The sequence below is a fragment of the Lycium ferocissimum genome, chromosome 4, assembly GCF_029784015.1.
Source record: "Lycium ferocissimum isolate CSIRO_LF1 chromosome 4, AGI_CSIRO_Lferr_CH_V1, whole genome shotgun sequence".
Classification (NCBI taxonomy): domain Eukaryota; kingdom Viridiplantae; phylum Streptophyta; class Magnoliopsida; order Solanales; family Solanaceae; genus Lycium; species Lycium ferocissimum.
The window spans coordinates 50,089,958-50,111,145 of NC_081345.1; the positions used below are offsets into that span (position 1 = coordinate 50,089,958).

At 36.9% G+C, this 21,188-nt stretch overlaps 2 protein-coding genes and 1 pseudogene across 2 annotated transcripts; 1 reads left to right on the forward strand and 2 right to left on the reverse strand.

The window, feature by feature from the left end:
- Window positions 1-531: 531 nt before the first annotated feature.
- LOC132053451 (probable xyloglucan endotransglucosylase/hydrolase protein 8) lies at window positions 532-8,825 on the reverse strand. The gene is given in 4 exon segments (XM_059445493.1): window positions 532-584; window positions 587-933; window positions 8,325-8,527; window positions 8,657-8,825. Coding segments are annotated over 3 exon segments (603 nt in total). The 5' UTR covers window positions 8,657-8,825.
- Window positions 8,826-10,775: 1,950 nt separating this feature from the next.
- Window positions 10,776-13,177, forward strand: LOC132054157 (gibberellin 2-beta-dioxygenase 8-like). Its single transcript, XM_059446214.1, has 3 exons — window positions 10,776-10,843; window positions 11,869-12,195; window positions 12,872-13,177. Exons 1-3 carry the CDS (start codon window positions 10,776-10,778, stop codon window positions 13,110-13,112), a joined length of 636 nt encoding a protein of 211 aa, XP_059302197.1. The 3' UTR covers window positions 13,113-13,177.
- A 613-nt stretch (window positions 13,178-13,790) lies between these two features.
- On the reverse strand, window positions 13,791-20,865 carry LOC132053450 (probable xyloglucan endotransglucosylase/hydrolase protein 8; annotated as a pseudogene).
- Between the last annotated feature and the right edge of the window lie 323 nt (window positions 20,866-21,188).

Here is a 21,188-nt window from a genome sequence, read left to right on the forward strand (position 1 = left end):
TTACTAATTTTACAAATTAGTTGAAGAATTTTAATGCCTGCTTGAAAATCTGTACGTATTAATGTAAAGTTTAATGGGAAAATCACAGTCATCTAGTTTACAATATATGTACATAGTGTATAGAAAGGGTATACTTTAGACGAAATATACATATATTATACATATAATATACATATACTATACACCTATACACAACATATAAAGCCGAAGTGTGTAGGTATACACTACGTAGTGTATAGTTCGGCGATGTTGGTAAACTAGTTCGCCGAAGGGTACATTTACGTAAATTTCCCAAGTTGAATTCGACCATTCAATTTATTATTATAGAAAAGTGCTCGTCAACTCGACTCAACTTGTAGCCGAAGCCTAGTCGGAGAAAATAATAATGTTTCGATCAAAAAAATGCTTTAATTAATGAAATAATTATGATCCAATACACATGACAAAATAATACATCTACCCTCAAAATCAAAATTGAAACACTAATTTCTTTCATCTTATAAAAGAATATAATATCTCTATTTTGGTCAATTAATCCCATGGACTTAACCAACACTCCACAGGCTTTTCTGGATATCTCTCATGTCTTGACAATAATGATAAATCACTAAATTCCGTTGCACCCAAGCATAGTCCAATTTCTGGTCACTTGATAGGTGCCAAGAATTATATTGATCCCACCAATTCTTAGTGGTTGTAGAAACACAAGAAGGGAAAGGATCTTTCCATTGACAACCATCAACATTGAAATCTCTATATGTTGAAACAAATGGTGCATTTTTCCAGTCTGTTTTCTCCAAACCAACCCTAGTAGCCCAATCATCCGCGTTCCATATGCTCGAAAACAAGTACATTGGCTTCTCGTTGGGGAAGAAATTGTTCGTATGATTCGCGTTTTTGTATACTCTTATCGGAACTTTATCCCCGAAAAACCTGCACACACATTGGTAACGTGTGTTATCGAACAGTATATATATATATATATATATATGAACAATTTTAAAAAATAATATATAATAATGTTATGTGCGAACTTTTTTATTTTTTTTATTTTAAGCCAATCATCCTCTAATCAAAGATCATAGGATGTTGGGGGGTTTAACATGACCCTACCTTGTATATTCCTTCATATCAACAAGAGGGGTGGAGGAGGACAAGGGCCAAAGCCTCACGATTACATGAGAATGAAAGATCGCCTAATACCAAAAAAGAAACATGAAGGGGACAATGGGAGCTTGTACAAAAATATACATCCCTTCATGCTAGCTAATCGACTCTAACTAACAAAAAAAATTTGATTTATCAACTCTACTCCTCAAACTTGGAAGTTGCCAAGAATCCATAAAGAAAGATCCTTTGATATTTCCAGGCAGTTGAGTATATGAGTTGTATTGTGTAGAGATATCGATATTAGCTGCCATTTGATAGATCGGCTACGGTTTGCCTCTATGTGATGAGTGACTTTAACTTCGACGTGCTCCATCAATTTTGCGGTGTTGAGAATGATTCCTTTTAGCTTAAGATTGTTGGTGGTTCTAGCATTCAACATATCGTGATAATTTGTGAGTCGATTCGGATGGATTTCTTTTGACCAAACGTAAACACTGTTGAATTCCTCCATTGCGGTTTGTGGCTTCGGCTATGTTATGAGAAATTTGCATTGAATGGATTTGGCAAATGCAAAAATCATATTCCCTGAGCTTGTTCTAATTATGCCACCGATTCCTGCCTTGCCATTTTGGAGAAAACTGCCATCTGAGTTGATTTTCACCCAGCCCGCCTCTGGTTTGTCCCATTTAACGTGAAAATATGTTGTTTTTGGTTTCCACCTCTCAACTTCATGGCAGAGATTGTGCCATGGCTAATTGAACTTGGAATTTGGGAAAGCTTTAGCTAAAGCGGCATCGATCCGACTAACTTGGTGCCTCGTTTTCACAGTAGAATACGCCTTGCTCGCCATATTTGCAAGCTGTCCAGTTTCTCCAAATTTCCCAGTAGATTGCCAAGGGGACTATGTTAACTAGGAGCTTGTGTACGCTGTTGTGGGTAGTTGTGTCTCTCCAGAGCTTGAGGATTCTTCGATGGGCCAATTTACGTGTCTAATACCTAGAGGCGAACCAAATGACTCCCGAGAGATATTTAGCGACTTGTCCCTCACCAAAGTGTGTTGCATACTGTCTCTGATAGGCGTGTTGCAGCATCTACAATTGGAGTTGTCAATTATGCCCAATCTAGCCAGATTCTCGTTGAAAGGAAGTTTGGATAAACAAGCCCTCCAACCTAAAAATGAAATCTTGAGGGGAATGCAATTATGCCAGAACTTTGAAGCGTTTCATCCTCTTGTTTCCTACGTATTTAACACGAAAGCGGAAGAATTAGTGTATGCCCATCCTTTGGTAGGTTTCCAAATAATGAAATCTTCTAGTGATGGGTCTCCAATATCAATGTTAGCAAATATGTTATGATTCCTATCCCCAAAATCAAGAGTAATCTTAGAGGAGTCCCAAGCACCATTATTAATGTAGCTACTAATCGTAGTATGCCTGTTATGGTGATGGTCCGGAAAAAGATTGGCTAAAGCCCCTTTATCCGACCAATTGTCCCACTTGTGGACTACGATTACGGCGTTGATCTTCCAAAGCATATTATTCTCCATTTTGTCTCTTATTTGAAGCATGTGTTTCCAAGCATGTGAATTACCAGAGACCCGTTTTTAACGGCGGATGGGACACCTTTCTGATATTTAGCTCTCATAAAGGTACCCTACAAGGTGGTATTAGTTCTGAACCTCCACCACTTTTTCATAGCAAGAGTATCATTTATCTCCATCATACTCCTTATACCAAGTCCCCCCTCATTAGTAGGATAGCATAGGTTCTTCCGAGCCTTTCCGGTGATATTTTTTTTTTCATTTGAAGTGCCCCAGAAGAACCTCGCAAAATACTTCTCAATGAGAGTTAGAGTTCCTTTCGGGGGGCTCATAGTAGAAAGGGTGTAAATGGGGAGTGATTGTAACACGTTCTTGATCATAATCAATTTCCCACCAAAGGTGAGCATGTTGCCTTGCCAACTATTGAGTCTATTAGCCACTGTCGTGGCCATATTCTCAAAGTAGATTAACTTCTTTCTGCCAATATAAAGAGAGCAGCCAAGATAGGTGAAAGGAAAACTTTTTTCCATGAAGCCAGTGCAATTTCTCATTCTATTGATTCTTTGTGCACTAGCTTTTGGATCTGTTATAAAGAAGCTTTTTTCTCCATTAACATTTTGGCCAGAAGCATTTTCATACTTCTCAATGTGACTCATCACAAGATTGATAGAACTTTCCTTGCACTGCAAAAAATAACAATATCGTCAGCATAGGCAAGGTGGTTAATTTGTGGGCCTCTTTTATTCATATGGAAAGGAATAAAATCAGGCTCATTGTTGAGGCTATTTAAAGATCTAGTTAGAACTTAATTACTTGATAAAAAGAGAAGGGGATAGAGGATCCCCTTGCTTCAAACCTTGAGAAGAGGTGAAGAAACCTCTTCTTACCCCATTAATGACAATGGAGTACCAAACATCTGAGATAAGACCCCATATTAGATCAATCCAAATTTTCGAAAATCCAAATTTCCTCAGGACCGAAATCAGGAAATCCCACGAGAGCCTATTATAGGCTTTTGCCATATCCAGTTTGATGACTATGTTCCCTCCTCTGTTTTCTTTTCGATACACGAATGATTTTTCGAGCTAACGTCACATTTTTCGGTAATCAGTCTACCCTGGACAAATCCACTCTGGTTCTCTGAAATGATCAATGGTAGAAGGGTATTAAGTCTGCTGGATAGGATCTTGGAAATGATTTTTGTGGTAAAGTTTGTGAGGCTAATGGTTCTTATTTGAGAGAAGCTAGTCAGGGAAATGACTTTAGGGATAAGAACAAGGCAGGTGTGATTGTAGAATTTTGTGAGGTTCCTTCCGTTGAAATATTCTTGCACAAAGTCTATAACTTCACTTTTAATGATATCCCAGCACCTTTGGAAGAAAGTGCCATTGAAACCATCGGGCCCTGCAGTGCTCTCAGAACTAAGGTTGAAAATGGCATCCTTGATCTCTTCTTCTTCAGGGATTTTAGTCAACATGTTATTGTTCTCCTCAGTAATTAAGTGAGGGATATGGTTCAAGACTGTGCTATCAGTAGTGGGAATTTTTAGATTGAAAAGTTTCTCAAAGTGGTGCACAACAGCTTGTGCACAACAGCTTTCCCTATCTTATCCTCTCCTTGGATCCAGTTTCCTCTGTGATTCTTGATCCTAGATATGTGTAGTCTTCTCCTTTTGTTCCTCATAACACTGTGAAAATATCTGCTATTGTAATCCCCTTCTTGAAACCATTTTATTTGAGATTTTTGCCTAAGCATATTGTCTTGGATGCCTAGCCACTTGACATATTCTGCATTGGCTTTGTTGAGTTCCTGTCTACTATGCTCATTGTTGTTCTGCAGGTCCATTTCCTCGAGTACCTGTACTTTAGCCTCCCAGGAATTAAATTGTTCATTAATGTCTCCTATGCTTTCTTTGGACCACTGGTTGAGTTTTTTCCCCACTGCTTGGAGTTTACTTTTGAGCCTCCACATTGCATTACCCTGCACCTGTGAATTCCATGTATCCTGCACAATGGAAAGAAAATCAGGTTGTGTAGTCCAAAGATTTAGAAACTTAAAATACCTGATGATATCTTGTTGCTCATTGTGGCACTTTAAGAGCAATGGTCTGTGATCCGACCCAGATCTGGACAGATTTCTGACATAGTTGTGTTGATAGTGTTGAAGCCATTGGTCATTGACACATATTCTATCCAGTCTCTTCCATATCCTTTTGTCCGGTCTTCTATTATTGCACCAAGTAAATTTAGGGCCTACAAAACCCAAATCTGTTAATCCACAGGCTTCCATTGAGCTGATGAAGTCGAGGCTCTTGGATGCCCTGTGGGGCCTACCTCCTATTTTTTCATCGCTGTTCATGATAACATTAAAGTCACCCCCAACACACCAAGGACCATTAATTCTGCTGGCAAGATCTATAAGACTATCCCACAATTCTCTTCTATCATTAGAGCTGCATTTAGCATAAACAATAGAGACATACAGAACCTCATTTCTAGAATTATCAGAGAACTCAAAGGTGATTTGTTGATCATCACTCGCAAAAACAGTAGCTTGAACATGATTTTTCCAAAAACACCAAATTTGATCATTGTTATTAGAAAGACGGTGATGGTAACCCAGAAACCTTTTATTGCCTTCAATCTTATTGCTATTTATAAAAGGTTCTGAAATTGCCACAAAGTCAGATTTGTTGATATTCGATAATCTTTTAAGCCTATGAATAGTTTTTTTGGATCTTACCTCTCTGATATTCCATATGATTGCACTAATCATGGAAAACTAGTTTTTTATTGCCATTTTTGTTCCCCTTCCCGAGATGTTCAGGGGAATTGTTGGTTTTACCTTTCTTATTCTTGTTCTTCTGCTTGTTTTTACCTTTGTTGTTTGAAGATTGAGCTTTGCTATTCCCTTTGTCTTCTTGAGTCTTTTGCTTTGTTTATTTTCTCTTGTCTTGTCCTGCTTGCTTTGCACCTCCATGTTGTGTTCTTCCTTTGCATATGTTGCCTCTCGAGTGTCCATTTGGCCGGTGTCCGAATTTTTGGATTCTAGGGTAGCTTCTTTCTCAGGGGAAGTAGCTTCAGTATTCTTTGTGTGTTCATCCGGTATATGAGATATGGGAGGGATCCAGTTTAAGTCTACTGTGAGATGTATGGGTTCCCTGTTTCTGTCATCAGTGTTTGCACTAACTGGCTCTTTAGGAGCTATTGTTTCACCTCTCCTTTCCATAGGATTTATAAGTTCTCTGTTCATATCCTCTTTTTCTTTGTTAATATTAATAAATTCTTGATCTCTTTGGACAATTGAATTGGAATCACTCTCATCCAAGTTGTTTTTGATATCACCGGCAGCATCTATTCCTTCTTTATTCTTCTCTTCTTCTTCATTGGGCATTTCCTGTAAGATCTGCTTTATTCCTGTAAGGATAGGAGTAATAAGATCATAGTTGATAGGTTTCGGGTTAAGTTTCCTAGACTTCCTAGCCCCTTCTTGGGACATACTCGGTTTGAACTGAACTTTGGCTTTCTTCTTGGGCATTTTTTTCTTGTCCTTTTTCTTTTTTTCTTCTGATTTTTTTGGTTCTGTCCATGGTTGCATTTTGGGTTTCATCAGCCTCCACGGACCCATCTCTGTTGTTATTACTAGTTGTAGCAGTTAGCTCCTTGCTTTAGTGTGGACGTTATTTTCAACAACATCGACCTCATTTTCACCACAATCAATCTTAGTCGTACCAATGTCTTCTTCTTGTCGATGTTCCTGTTCTTCAGCTTGAGGAGTGATACTATTGTTACTGTTCTTGTTTTCCTCATTCCCCATTTTCTTCTCCACTTTTCTACATTGAAGTATCGAATGCCCAAGAAGTTTGCAGTGTCGACAGTATTTAGGGACACCTTCATATTCCAATCTTTGATTGAACCCCTTGAGAGTGTGGTCCTCATCTTGCAATCCAATCCAAATAGATTGGATTTTCGTTTTAGTGAGGTCAACCTCGACTCTGACTTTGGCAACACTAGGTCGAGTTCTTCCTTCCGTGGCATTATCCATTGAGAGAGGAGTTCCGATGGGTGCAACTATTTGTCGAAGATAATACCAAGCATGAAGGTGATAAGGCAGCTCGGGAAGGAGGACCCAGACTGGTACGACAGGGGAATCCTCCACCGGCTTAAAATCAGGCGTCCATTTTTGGAGCCACATTTGTTACCCATCAACTTCCATTGATCTCCTATACCAGAAATTTTTGCTATCTTCTTCAAGAGAAAAATCAACAAACACAGTACGATAATCAAAAACTCCTATCGTGTAAGTACATTTGACCTTGATTTTTTTCGCGAATTTCGATCTGATTCTGTCAATTTGAGGTCTTGTCTTTATGAATTTTCCGACAATAGTGAATTTACACGGATCTGTCATGATACCATAGTATTCCGACGCATTGAAGACAACCGCCGGACCTCCGTTGTGTTTCATGATTTTGGATTTGACATTAGGGCATCCGAACTTGTCATTTTTGGTGTTCAGATTTGGGGTTTTGGTTACTGCTGTAGCAAAATCTAGTTGTTTCTCTTCAATGGGTTTCGTCCCCTCCGATGGGGTGTTGTTTTCCATGGGTGTTTACGCGCCGGGGCAGAGGTGGCGGCGGGCCACGTGGGGAGGCGCGTGAGCACCAGTCGCGTGAAAGAAGGGGAAATTTCTAATCAACGGTCTCTTTGTACGGAGAGAGCTTTTTATGGGATTAAAAATGTTATAGATGAACGGTAAGTGCAACGGTACTTCAAATCACGTGTTGGCTTGAAATATTGAATCCTACTCTTACTGTAAATGATATTCCTCTAGCATAATAAAATAATATAAGGCATGTTATTGTCTGTAATTTGATCTGTTTTCTTTAGCTCGAAGTATACATACAGTTGACTGAATTTAAAATAAATATTTATGCATACTAATTTCTAAGAAGGAATAGTAAGTATAATAATAATATACTGATTTAAGATTTTGGATCTGACTCTAAATTTAAAAGGCAGATTCTCTAGCCTAATCAAGTTCAGACAGACCTCTCTATAATAATCATCCTCTATAATAACATTTCACTATAACGTTTAAGTTTTTTTTGGAATCAATTTTTCATATTACGGTATATCATATATTCTTCAGAACAATATTTCGCTACAGCTGCGAAAAAATATTTAAACAAACGACACTGCTATAGATAGGTTTGGTTGTACGACCATGAAATATTTCAAAGTGAAATCTACCAAAACTAAATGAATCATCAAATAATTGAATCAAAGATCAAAGAAGGGTAGAAATACTTTTCATCTTTCAAATTATTTTTTTTCATTGATTTTCTACCCAGTGTTCAGTACCTGCATTAGGGTTCGATTAAATTTGAAGTCGCGTTGGGAAGTCCCGCATTGGGTGGAAAAGCGTTTCCTAATAAAGGTGACTCCGTACCCAGCAGGGCTCGAATCTGAGACCTCTGGCTTTGATTAAGGATTGAGTACATATTGCTTCACTACAATCCTTGTTGGTTATTTATACTCAAGAATCACTTGAAAAATGAAAAGTTGAAAGAGGGTTTCTTTTTGGATTCCTAACTAGTGTTCCATATTTATATTTAGGCCCCGACTAATTCGGATAGGGTGAGAGTTCCAGATTGAAAGAGGTAGGTACTTACACAATCTGGTGAGAATTCCAAAGAATGGAATATGAATGGAAGTCCTGAGTGGGATCCAACCAAAGAACGTGCCTCATCTCACGCCCACCAGTACCATTTTTGTGCACATTTGTTTGAACAATATAAGGTTCCCCTGTTCTGTTTCCCAAGAATTCGAAGTCTAGCTCATCTCTTGTTGGCCCTGCCCCTTCTTCTGTGCACATCTGCAGTCAAATAAAATCTCCATTTAAAACATTTTTACATGAGTTTAACTTTAATGCATTGAAAATATAAACAAGTAGTAACTGTTTCTAAAATGTGAGATTAGTAACCTGAAAAATATGACAGAATACCTAGATATTCTTTCTTAAAGGATGGAGTTGTAGTTCAGTTAGATGTTTTCCCCCAGCTTCTTTAACGATTTCAGATATGATTCTGACCTTAAAAGAAACAACAAATGAATTTATAACCCTGTTGACAGAAGAAATACCGTCTTTTTCATTAAAATATTGCTCAATAATTACATTTCTTTGGTCAAATATATGAAAATGTATATTATTATGTATAGAATGTATGTGTGTGTGTGTGTGTCTTTATATATATATATATTTCCGCTATAATTTTGATGGACAAATTGCTATTATCCATGTTAAACGTTTCCTTTGAGAGCATTTGGGTGTTGCCGACTGCTTGTACTTAGATAGGAAGCTATTACCCTAAAAAGTGGAAATATATGATCAATTGAAAGGCTTGTTGATAACACTTGATATGATGTTATTTTATTTTGGCGTTGTGTCCTGTGGGGCTATTTATTTGAGGATCCAATACTTCATAGTAAGATAAATATCTTAAAAAGTGAATGTGTGTCAATTTAGACGCAAAAAAAAAAAAAAAAAAGGTGGAATTGATGCATTTGGCATTTTTGGGAGGATATGTCTTAATCCTTATCCTCGTGATTTTGTACCAGGCAGTCAACCTAAACCAGAAAAAAAGAGGAGTTAACATTGAACCACCCTTACTCAATAAGGGCATGTGTGGTTTCAAATCGGAATATTTAATTATTATAATTTTGGGACTAAAGTCAGGATTATAATTTGAATAACTTATTCAGATTATAATTCTCATTTTCATACCGATTTTAGTTAATACCTCTAATTAAATATGAAATAAATTTAATCCTAAATACTAAAACAGGATAATCTACCTAATCCCTCCAACCAAACCACCTTAGATATACAAGAAGCCAGGTGGATTAATAGTATTTATTTATGTTCTCTTTTTTATTGGACCACTTTCAATTTTTTTTTTAAATCAGTTTTTCATATTACGGTATATCATATATTCTTTAGAACACTATTTCGCTACAGCCGCGAAAAAATATTAAAACAAACGACACTGCTATAGATAGATTTTGTCGTACAACCATGAAATATTTCAAACTGAAATCTACCGAAACTAAATGAATCATCAAATAATTGAATCAAAGATCAAAGAAGGGCAGAAATGCTTTTCATCTTTCAAATTGGTTTTTTCTTTGGTTTTCTATCCGGTGTTCAGTACCTGCATTTGGGTCCGATTAAATTTGAAGTCGCACCGGGAGGTCCCACATTGGGTGGCAAAGCGTTTCCTAATAAAGGTGACTCCGTACTCAACGGGGCTCATATTTGAAACCTCTAACTCTGATCAAGGATGCAGTACATACTTCTTCACTACAATCCTTGTTAGTTATTTTTACTTAAGAACCACTTGAAAAATGAAAAGTTGAAAGAGGGTTTCTTTGTGGCTTCCTAACTAGTGTTGCATATTTATATTTAGGCCCCGACTAATTCGGATAGGGTGAGAGTTCCAGATTGAAAGAGGTAGGTACTTACTCAATCTGGTGAGAATTCCAAAGAACGGATTATGAATGGAAGTCCTGCGTGGGAGCAAACCAAAGAACGTGCCTCATCTCCCGCCCACCAGTACCATTTTTGTACACATTTGTCTGAATAATATAAGGTTCCCCCTGTTCTGTTTCCCAAGAATTCGAAGTCTAGCTCATCTCTTGTTGGCCCTGCCCCATCTTCTGTGCACATCTGCAATCAAATAAAATCTCCATTTAAAACATTTTTACATGAGTTTAACTTTAATGCATAGAAAACATAAACAAGTAGTAAGTGTTTCTAACATGTGAGATTAGTAACCTGAAAAATATGACAGAATACCTAGATATTCATTCTTAAAGGATGGAGTTGTATTCAGTTAGATGTTTTCCTCGAGCTTCTTTAACGATTTCAGATATGATTCTGAGCTTAAAAGAAACAACAAATGAATTCATAACCTTGTTAACAAATAGCGTCTTTTTCATTAAAATATTGCTCAATAATTACATTTGTTAGTCAAATATACAAAAAATGTATATTATTATGTATAGAATGTATGTGTGTGTATATATATATATGTATATATATATATTTGTCCGCTATAATTTTGATGGGCAAATTGCTATTTATCCATGTTAAAAGTTTCCTTCTAGAGCATTTGGGTGCTGCCGACTGCTTGTACATAGATAGGAAGCTATTACCCTAAAAAGTGGAAATATATGATCAATTGAAAGGCTTGTTGATAACACTTGATATGATGTTTCTTTTTTTTTTTTTTGGGGCATTGTGGTCTGTGGGGCTATTTATTTGAGGATCCAGTACTTTATAGTGGTAAGATAAATATCTTAAAAAGTGAATGTGTGTCGATTTAGAAGGAAAAAAAAATGTGGAATTCATGCATTTGGCATTTTTGGGAGGATATGTCCTAATCCTTATCCTCATGATTTTGTACCAGGCAGTCAACCTAAACAAAGAAAAAAGAGGAGTTAACATTGGACCACCCTTACTCAATAAGAAATATAAGAAGCCAGGTGGATTAATAGTATTTATTTATGTTCTCTTTTTTAAAGAGAGGAGGACCAGGAGCCAATTAAAAGGAGAAATAAACAAAGATTACTTGCCCAGACAACTATAACTTCTAAAAAGTTTGCTTACAATGCATTGATAGTATTAATAAGTTGAAACGCTTCATTTTTCTTCCCTAACTTAATGTACTTTGTTGATTCTCTTTTATCGTTAGGGGATATATACATCGTCAATATAAACAAAAAAATATCATCTGATCATAATTACTTGTCGTAGCAGGACATGGCGTAGCCACCTTATTTAAGGGTCATAATTACTTGTCGTAGCAGGACATGGCGTAGCCACCTTATTTAAGGGAGTCATTTGACACTCCTTCGTTGGAAAAATACATTGAATATGTAGATAGATTATTATTTTTTTAATGAATTATTATATGTTGAATCTCCTTAGCATTTTTCGTGTTTTTTTTTTACTCTGAATTTCTTTAATAAAAATCTTAGCTTCCCCACTGGTAACATATCACCTCTCTTATTTTCAAGATTACGAATTTTGAATTAAAGGAGGCTTTAATTATTTGTAGGAATAATTTAATTAGTGATCGAATAATGACAGTGCAAATAACTTAAACTCAATTTCCTGGAATTTGATCTTGATTTTTTTTTTTTGGATGAATTCAGCTCCACAATGGAACGATTTGCAACAACACTATCTAAATTAGCACAGCAATTAGCAAGATTATTAGCAGAGGAACTGGGACATTATAATAAGTCAAATTATTTCAAAGAAACATGTTTGCCAAGCACTTGCTACCTAAGAATGAACAGATATCCACCTTGCCCTATTTATCGACAACTGTTTGGATTAATGCCACACACTGACAGTGATTTCCTCACAATATTGCATCAAGATGAAATTGGAGGGTTGCAATTATTCAGAGATGGGAAATGGATCTCTGTTAAGCCTAATCCTCAAGCTCTTATCATCAATATAGGAGACCTATTCCAGGTATTTGAAAATTATTTTCCTAAATGTTGATACACTGTCCCAAACAAAAACCGTAACATAAATTGGGACGAAAAGAGTACTTTATTTCATCTCAAAGGAAAATGATTTAGGTTGTGTTTCGTATGATGGAAGTCAACTTTGACAAAATCACTTGTTTTCTTGAAAACATTTTCCTAGTTTGGTGGGAGAGTGAAAAATAATTTCAGGAAGAAAATTACTCACAAAAGATTGAAAATAACATTAGAAAACAAGATAGTGTTTTGATGATAATTTTAAGTATAAATATTCTTCATAATGTCTAAGTGTTGATTAAAGCAATAATTATAAGTGTTGAGATAATTGTCAAACGAAATAACTCCTTCCTTGAAGTGAGGGAAGTCATTTTCCCCTCCAGAAAAACATTTTTGGTCCTACCAATTATACCGTTATATATGACTTATTTTTTGAAAATTATCTTCAATCATACCAAACGCACCCTTGTAAAAGACTCTAAAAAATCTTTTTCAAGAAAATATTTTCAGTCATATCAAAAACACACTTATAAATGACTTATTTTCTGAAAAACATTTGCCAAAAATATTTTTGATCATACCAAAAACAACCTTTGTTATAACTAATTTGGTGTAAACATATTCTCTAGTTTTTCAAAATTAATGAAGAATGTTACATGATGCCGGCATGGAGCAATGGTATTTATAGAAGTGTTGAACATAGAGTTGTGACAAATAAAGTAAAAGAGAGGTTCTTAACTGCATTGTTCTTATGTCCCTCTTATGACACAGAAATACTTAGCTGTGTTGAACCTTCTGTTTATAGAAAATTTACATTTAAAGAATTTAGACAACAAGTCCAAGAGGATGTCAAGAAATTTGGTTATAAAGTAGGTCTTCCTAGGTTTCTTGTATCAAGCCACTAAACAAAAATTTTGCAATCAAATTACTATATCACGACTTTAAATAGTTAAAAGGCAAGAGCCTTAGTTTTTCCTCTTTTTTTTTTATTTATTTCCCATGTCTCACAATGTTAGAACGGGTTAATATCTAATCTTTTCTCATTGCATTTGAATTACTAATTTTACAAATTAGTTGAAGAATTTTAATGTCTGCTTGAAAATCTGTACGTATTATGTAAAGTTTAATGGGAAAATTACTGTCATCTAGTTTAGTATGTACACAGTGTATAGAAAGTGTATACTTTAGATGAAATATACATATATTATACATACCTATACATATAATATACATATACTATACACCTATACACAACATATAAAGTCGAAGTGGTGTAGGTATACACTACGTAGTGTATAGTTCGGCGATGTTGGTAAACTAGTTCGCCGAAGGGTACATTTACGTAAATTTCCCAAGTTTAATTCGACCATTCAATTTATTATTATAGAAAAGTGCTCGTCAACTCGACTCAACTTGTAGCCGAAGCCTAGTGGAGAAAATAATAATGTTTCGATCAAAAAAATGCTTTAATTAATGAAATAATTATGATCCAATACACATGACAACATCTACCCTCAAAATCAAAATTGAAACACTAATTTCTTTCATCTTATAAAAGAATATAATATCCCTATTTTGGTCAATTAATCCCGTGGACTTAACTAACACTCCACAGGCTTTTGTGGATATCTCTCAGTATCTTGACAATAATCATAAATCACTAAATTCCTTTGCACCCAAGCATAGTCCAATTTCTGGTCACTTGATAGGTGCCAAGAATTATATTGATCCCACCAATTCTTAGTGGTTGTGGAAACACAAGAAGGGAAAGGATCTTTCCATTGACAACCATCAACATTGAAATCTCTATATGTTGAAACAAATGGTGCATTTTTCCAGTCTGTTTCTCCAAACCACCCCTAGTAGCCCAATCATCTGCGTTCCATATGCTCGAAAACAAGTACATTGGCTTCTTGTTGGGGAAGAAATTGTTCGTATAATTCGCGTTTTTGTATACTCTTATCGGAACTTTATCCACGAAAAACCTACACACACAAGAATTATGATGTTAGTTAAGTCTAATTGTAAACAAGGGCAGACAGATTACTGGTAATGTGTGTTATCGAACAGTATATATGGTTGAACAATTTTAAAGAAAAATATATAATTATGTTATGTGCAAGAAAAATATATAATTACGTTATGTGCGAACTAAATGTTATACATGAACGGTAAGTGCAACGGTACTTCATATCACTTGTTGGCTTGAAATCGTGAATCCTACCCTTACTGTAAATGATATTCCTCTAGCATAATAAAGTAATATAAGGCATGTTATTGTCTGTAATTTGATCTGTTTTCTTTAGCTCGAAGTATACATATAGTTGACTGAATTTAAAATAAAAATTTCTGCCAAGTTCACACTGATTTCTAAGAAGGAATAGTAAGTATAATAATAATCTACTTATTTAAGATTTTGGATCTGACTCTAAATTTAAAAGGTAGATTCTCTAGCCTAATCAAGTAAGACAGACCTCTCTGTAATTATCATCCTCTATAAGAAATAACATTTCACTATAACGTTCAAGTTTTTTTTGGAACTGATTTTTCATATTACAGTATATCATATATTCTTTAGAACAATATTTCGCTACGGCCGCGAAATAATATTTAAACAAACGACACTGCTATAGAGAGGTTTGGTTGTACGACCATGAAATATTTCAAAGTAAAATCTACCAAAACTAAACAAATCATCAAATAATTGAATCAAAGATCAAAGAAGGGTAGAAATACTTTTCATCTTTCAAATTGGTCTTTTTCTTTGGTTTTCTATCTGGTGTTCAGTACCTGTATTAGGGTCCGATTAAATTTGAAGTCGTGCCGGGAAGTTCCACATTGGGTGGCAAAGCATTTCCTAATAAAGGTGACTCCGTACCCAGCAGGGCTCGAATTTGAAACCTCTGGCTCTGATTAAGGATGAAGGAGTACATACTACTTCACTACGATACTTGTTGGTTATTTTTACTTAAGAATCACTTGAAAAATGAAAAGTTGAAAGAGGGTTTCTTTTTGGCGTCCTAACTAGTGTTCCATATTTATATTTAGGCCCCGATTAATTCAGATAGGGTGAGAGTTCCAGATTGAAAGAGGTAGGTACTTACACAATCTGGTGAGAATTCCAAAGAATGGAATATGAATGGAAGTCCTGAGTGGGATCAAACCAAAGAACGTGCCTCATCTCACGCCCACCAGTACCATTTTTGTAAACATTTGTCTGAATAATATAAGGTTCCCCTGTTCTGTTTCCCAAGAATTCAAAGTCTAGCTCATCTCTTGTTGGCCCTGCCCCATCTTCTGTGCACATCTGCAGTCAAATAAAATCTCCATTTAAAACATTTTTACTTGAGTTTAAACTTTAATGCATAGAAAACATAAACAAGTAGTAACTGTTTCTAAAATGCGAGATTAGTAGCCTGAAAAATATGATAGAATACCTACTAGAACAAGTTAAACACATTGATAATATAAAACTTTTTTACACAACTCTTTAAAGAAAATTATGTTGTCCATGTATTTTAACTTTTTTGTGACAGAGAAGTTATATTCTGTGCATTAGTGTAAGAAAGTTTATACACTCAGGTAAATTTGACCAACAATAGCAAGCAACTCTCCACATCAATGAACATGATAACTTACAAAATAGATAAACCACTTGTCATAATCAGACTAATTGTATTGATAGTGGAAAATTTCTTTATACTGATGCATACAACTTAAAATCAATCCTTTTTTTAAAAATCTTACAAGATTTTGCCTTGTTAAAGCTGAAGTGTCATGCATAAAAGTTCAAAATCTTGCAACTTACATAATAAGCTGTCACTACACCAGCAGTCACCTCCCACCAATTTCAACTTCATGCTAAACCAACCAAATCTGTATCTCTGCCTGTGTTGGGTCCATCCCTTATTTTAGGGAAGAAAACACTTCCCTTGTTTTGAGGAAGAAAACACTTCACTTGTTTTAAGGAAGAAAACATCTTCCTTGTATTTGGCAAATTGTCAAGTGCTTGCTTGAGTCACCAATGACATCAATAGGTTCATCTCACACCTATAAATAGGGAAGCTTTCTCATTTGCTAAACACACCAAATTGAAGAAGACAACACATCCCAAAGAGAGAAAAATCTAAGAGAAATACTCTTAGTGAAAGGCCTAAGTAAGAGAAGGTCTTTGAGAGAATTTTGTGTGGTAAAATTCTTGAGTGTCATTGGGATTGGGGTTGTGAGGTTGAGTGTTGTAAACACTTGTAATATTTCTTCTTTAATAAGATGCATAGTGAAGAACGTGGACGTAGCTCTCACATTGAGGGTGAACCACTATAAATACGTGTGTGTTATTTATTCTTCGCTTACATCACGGCGTAAGTAGGTTCATCTAAGGAGATTGGTATTTAAGTGGTCCAGCGTGACCCTCCAATCTTTCCGGGAATCCGCTTTACAAAAGTCGGATTTGGGGATTTTAAATCCTAACAACGGGTATCGAGCAACGGGGTGTGTGTTGTGATTTAGAAACGATGGGAGGCGAAGATGGTACGACGCACGGCATCGGTAAATTCGATGGTACGATTTTGCATTCGGAGAATGCAAATTGAAGATTATTTATATGGCGAAAACTTCATGAACCTCCGAGTCCAAAACCGGAGGAGATGAAGCATGCGGATTGGGATCTCTCGATGCATGTCTCCGGGAGTCATTCGGCCGACGCTTGTCAAAAGTTAACGTTGCTCACAACGTGGCAAAGGAAAAGACCACCGCAGATATGATGAAGGTATTGTCTGATATGTATGAGAAACCTTCGGCAAATAATAAGGTATTTCTCATGAAGAAACTATTTCATCTAAAGATGATGGAAAATGCTCATGTTAAGCCGCACACGTAAATGAATTCAATACCATTGTAAATCAATTGTCATCGGTAAAAATTGATTTTGATGATGAAGTGCAAGCTCTAATTTTGTTGGCATCCCTACCAAATAGCCGGGAGCCAAGAGCGAAGGTTAGTAATTCTCGGCAAAGAATAAACTAAAGTTCAACGATGTTAGTGGATCGTATCCTTGCGAGGAGGTGCGCGGGACGGATCTCGGGAGAGGCATCGACGAGTTCTCGCTTTTAATGTTGAAAACGAGAAGCGTAAATTTTGACGAGAAACTACAACCGAAATAGGGGCGGATCGAAGTCAAGGAATGGCGGGGGTCAATCCGGACCGGGACGAACACATGAGTGTTGGAACCGTGGAAAACCAGTCACTTCAAGAAAAGCGAGGGGCGCCAAAGAAGGAGGACAACAAGGGGGCTGGAATCAACGCGCTACGGAAGACATTGGCGATGCGTTGTTGCTATCGGTTGACGCCTGATAGACTCTTGGGTGCTTGACTCAGAGCGTCCTTTCATACCACCCCACATCATGATATAATGACAAACTACGTGGTCAGAATCTCTGCAAAGTTTATTTAGTCGATGGAGAGCCGCTAGACGTTGTTGGCACGGGAGACATTAATTTGAAGATGTCAAATGGATCCTCGTGGAAGATTACAAAAGTTAGACATGTTCCAAAGCGATGCGAAACCCGATCTCGTAGGTCGGCTTGATGATGAGGATATGATCTCAATTTTGGTAATGGGTCTTGGAAGGTGGCGAAAGGTGCTATGGTAGTTGGCCGAGGAAAGAAGATTGGCACTCTCTACATGACGACTAGTCGTCGATGACCGTTCTTTGTGGTTGACAACACAAAGAAGACAGATTTGTGGCATTGTCGGCTGGGACATATCGCCAGAAGGGGATGAAAGCTGTTGGTGACAAATGGCTTAATTCCGGAGTGAAGACGGTGGACCTTCATACGTGTGAGAGCTGCATTCTCGAAAACAAAAGCGAGTAAGCTTCTCAAATGCAGGCAGGGAGTTGAAGGTCGAAAAGTTGGAATTGGTGCACACAGACGTGTGGGGACCTACCACCGTTCCCCTCTTGGAGGATCACACACTACTACGTGACCTTCATTGATGATTCAACGAGAAGGTGTGGGTTTATTTTATGAAAAATAAATCCGATGTGTTTAGTGTATTCAAAAGATGGAAAGCCATGGTCGAGAATGAAACAAACCTCAAGTTGAAGTGTTTGAGGTCCGACAACGGCGGAGAATACATTGATGGTGATTTCAAACGGTATTGTCGCCGATAATGGAATCAAGATGATGAAGACTATTCTGGAACGCCGCAACAAAATGGAGTAGCCGAAAGAATGAACCGAACGTTGAACGAGCGTGCTCGGAGTATGAGAATACACTCGGGATCGCCCAAGACATTCTCAAGGCGAGATACGCAATCAATACCGCGGCCTTCTTAATTAACCGGGGACCGTCGGTTCCTTGGATTTCAGAATTCCGAAGAAGTCCGGGAGGGCAAAAGGTAAATCTTTCATTTCGAAAGTGTTCGGTCGCTTATCATATGTTCATAATGATGATACGGCTAGAAGCAAGCTTGATCCAAAATCAAAGAAGTGTTACTTTATTGGCTATGGTGACACCGAGCTTGGTTATCGATTTTGGGATGAACAAAATCGGAAGATCATCCGAAGGTGAATGTTGTCTTCAATGAAGAGGTACCGTACAAAGACAAGTTGTAAAAAAATTCGGAATGTCAGACAAGGAATCGGAAATAGTCGATTTGAGGACTTTCCGACACCGAGCCGCGACCGGAGTACAAAATTGAGGCGAGGAGGAACAAATAATCCGGAAAGCATCGATGAAAGTGCCGATTCGAAACAAATCAACGACGCCAATCACGAATCCGTAGATCATCCAGGATCGGAAGCCGATTCACGGTACTCTCCATCCCTCAACTACATTCTACTCACCGATGGGGTGAGCGGAATGTTATGAAGAAAGAATGCAAGTCGATGAATCGACTAAGTGGGAGCCGGCAATGAAAGATGAGATGGACTCATCGGCAAATCATACATGGGAATTAGCCGAATTGCCAAAGGATAAGAGGCATTGCAAAACAAATGGGTTTATCGGATAAAGGAAGAACCCAATGGAAGAAGGCATTATAAAGCAAGGCTGGTTGCAAAGGGATTTCAACAGAAAGAGGGCATCAAACGCTCACAAGAAGAATATGTGAGGAAAGTTATCAAAAAGTTCAACATGCTGATGCCAAGCCGCCAACACTCTCTTGCCGGAGACTTTCGGTTGTCAAAGGATCGATCGTCGACAACCGAGGATGAGAAGAAGCAGATGGACAAGATACCAGACATTGCACATGCAGTGGGAGTTGTCAGCCGATTTATGAGCAATCCGGAAAAACAACACTGGGAGGCTGTGAAGTGGATATTCAGATATCTGAAAGGTAGCTCGAGTTCAGCTCTGTATTTCCGAAAATCAGAAACAGGATTGCAAGGTTATGTTAATGCTGACAACGGTGGTGATGTTGACAAACCGAAGTCGTGTTCGCCTTCAGCTGGCCCGCACGAAGTATGAAACTAGGAAAGAGTCTGCCGCATCGATCAAAGTGTGAAGACAAATTAAAATTAGTCTTCAAGGGGAGATTTGTTGGGTCCATCCCTTATTTTAGGGGAAGAAAACATTTTCCTTGTTTTGAGGAAGAAAACATATTCCTTGTTTTAAGGAAGAAAACATCTTCCTTGTATTTGGCAAATTGTCAAGTGCTTGCTTGAGTCACCAATGACATCAATAGGTTCATCTCACACCTATAAATAGGGAAGCTTTCTCATTTGCTAAACACACCAAATTGAAGAAGACAACACATCCAAAAGAGAGAAAAATCTAAGAGAAATACTCTTAGTGAAAGGCCTAAGTAAGAGAAGGTCTTTGAGAGAATTTTGTGTGGTAAAATTCTTGAGTGTCATTGGGATTGGGGTTGTGAGGTTGAGTGTTGTAAACACTTGTAATATTTCTTCTTTAATAAGATCTGCCCGCAAAGAAGAACGTGGACGTAGCTCTCACATCGAGGGTGAACCACTATAAATCCGTGTGTGTTATTTATTCTTCGCTACATCACGGCGTAAGTAGGTTGTCTAAGGAGATTGGTATTTAAGTGGTCCAAATTTCGTGACCCTCCAATCTTTCCCGGGAATTGCTTACAAAAGTCGGATTTGGGATTTTAAATCCTAACAGCCTGGTCATAAAGCCACAGCCTATAAGAAAAAAAATACATCAAAGATAATTAGCAAGAACTTTAAAGTTCAAATGTCAAAAACAAATGAAAAGAATATAGAAAATAATTAGCACTGAATTCTCTTGTATTAATTTCAAATACAGTAGGATCTCTCTATAACAACCATCTTTTATAATAAAATTTCACTATAAAATCCAAGTTTTCTTTGGAACCGATTTTCATATTATGTTATATTGCAAGTTTATGTTTTTTATAACAATATCTCGCCATAACAACAAAAGAATATTCGAACAGACGACGTTGTTATGATTAAAGAGAGACTTGACCGTACCTGCTTTGTTGTCTAAAGAGAGATACCAGATCTGTCCATCTTCAGAAGTCTTGAAGTGAGACTCAGGACAATCACTTTTACTAAAGTTGTCTTCAAATGAACCTTTAACTTCAGCTTTGCATAGTGATGAGCAGAGGATAAAAATTACAGCTGCAATTAAGAGAATATCAGCCATTGAAGAAGCCATTCTCTCCATTTTTCTCTTGGGAGAGTAATAAATCCCCTAGATTCTGGAAAGACTAATTAAGGAGTCATAATAAATGATATTCCTTTTGTCCTAATTTACGTGAATAAATTATGAAGCTATTTGATTAGGCACGGTGTTTAAAAAATGAAAGATTTTGAAACTGGTGATCTAGGGTAAACTATAAAAAAAAAATTATGGCTATAAATTATTTTATCAATGGTAAAATAAGAAGTTTGAAGTTAAGAAAAGAGTGTCAAGTAAATTGAGACGTAAATAGTAGTACATGCTAGCGAGTGTCGCTTGCATCCTATTAAGGGCATAAGTGAAAATAAAACC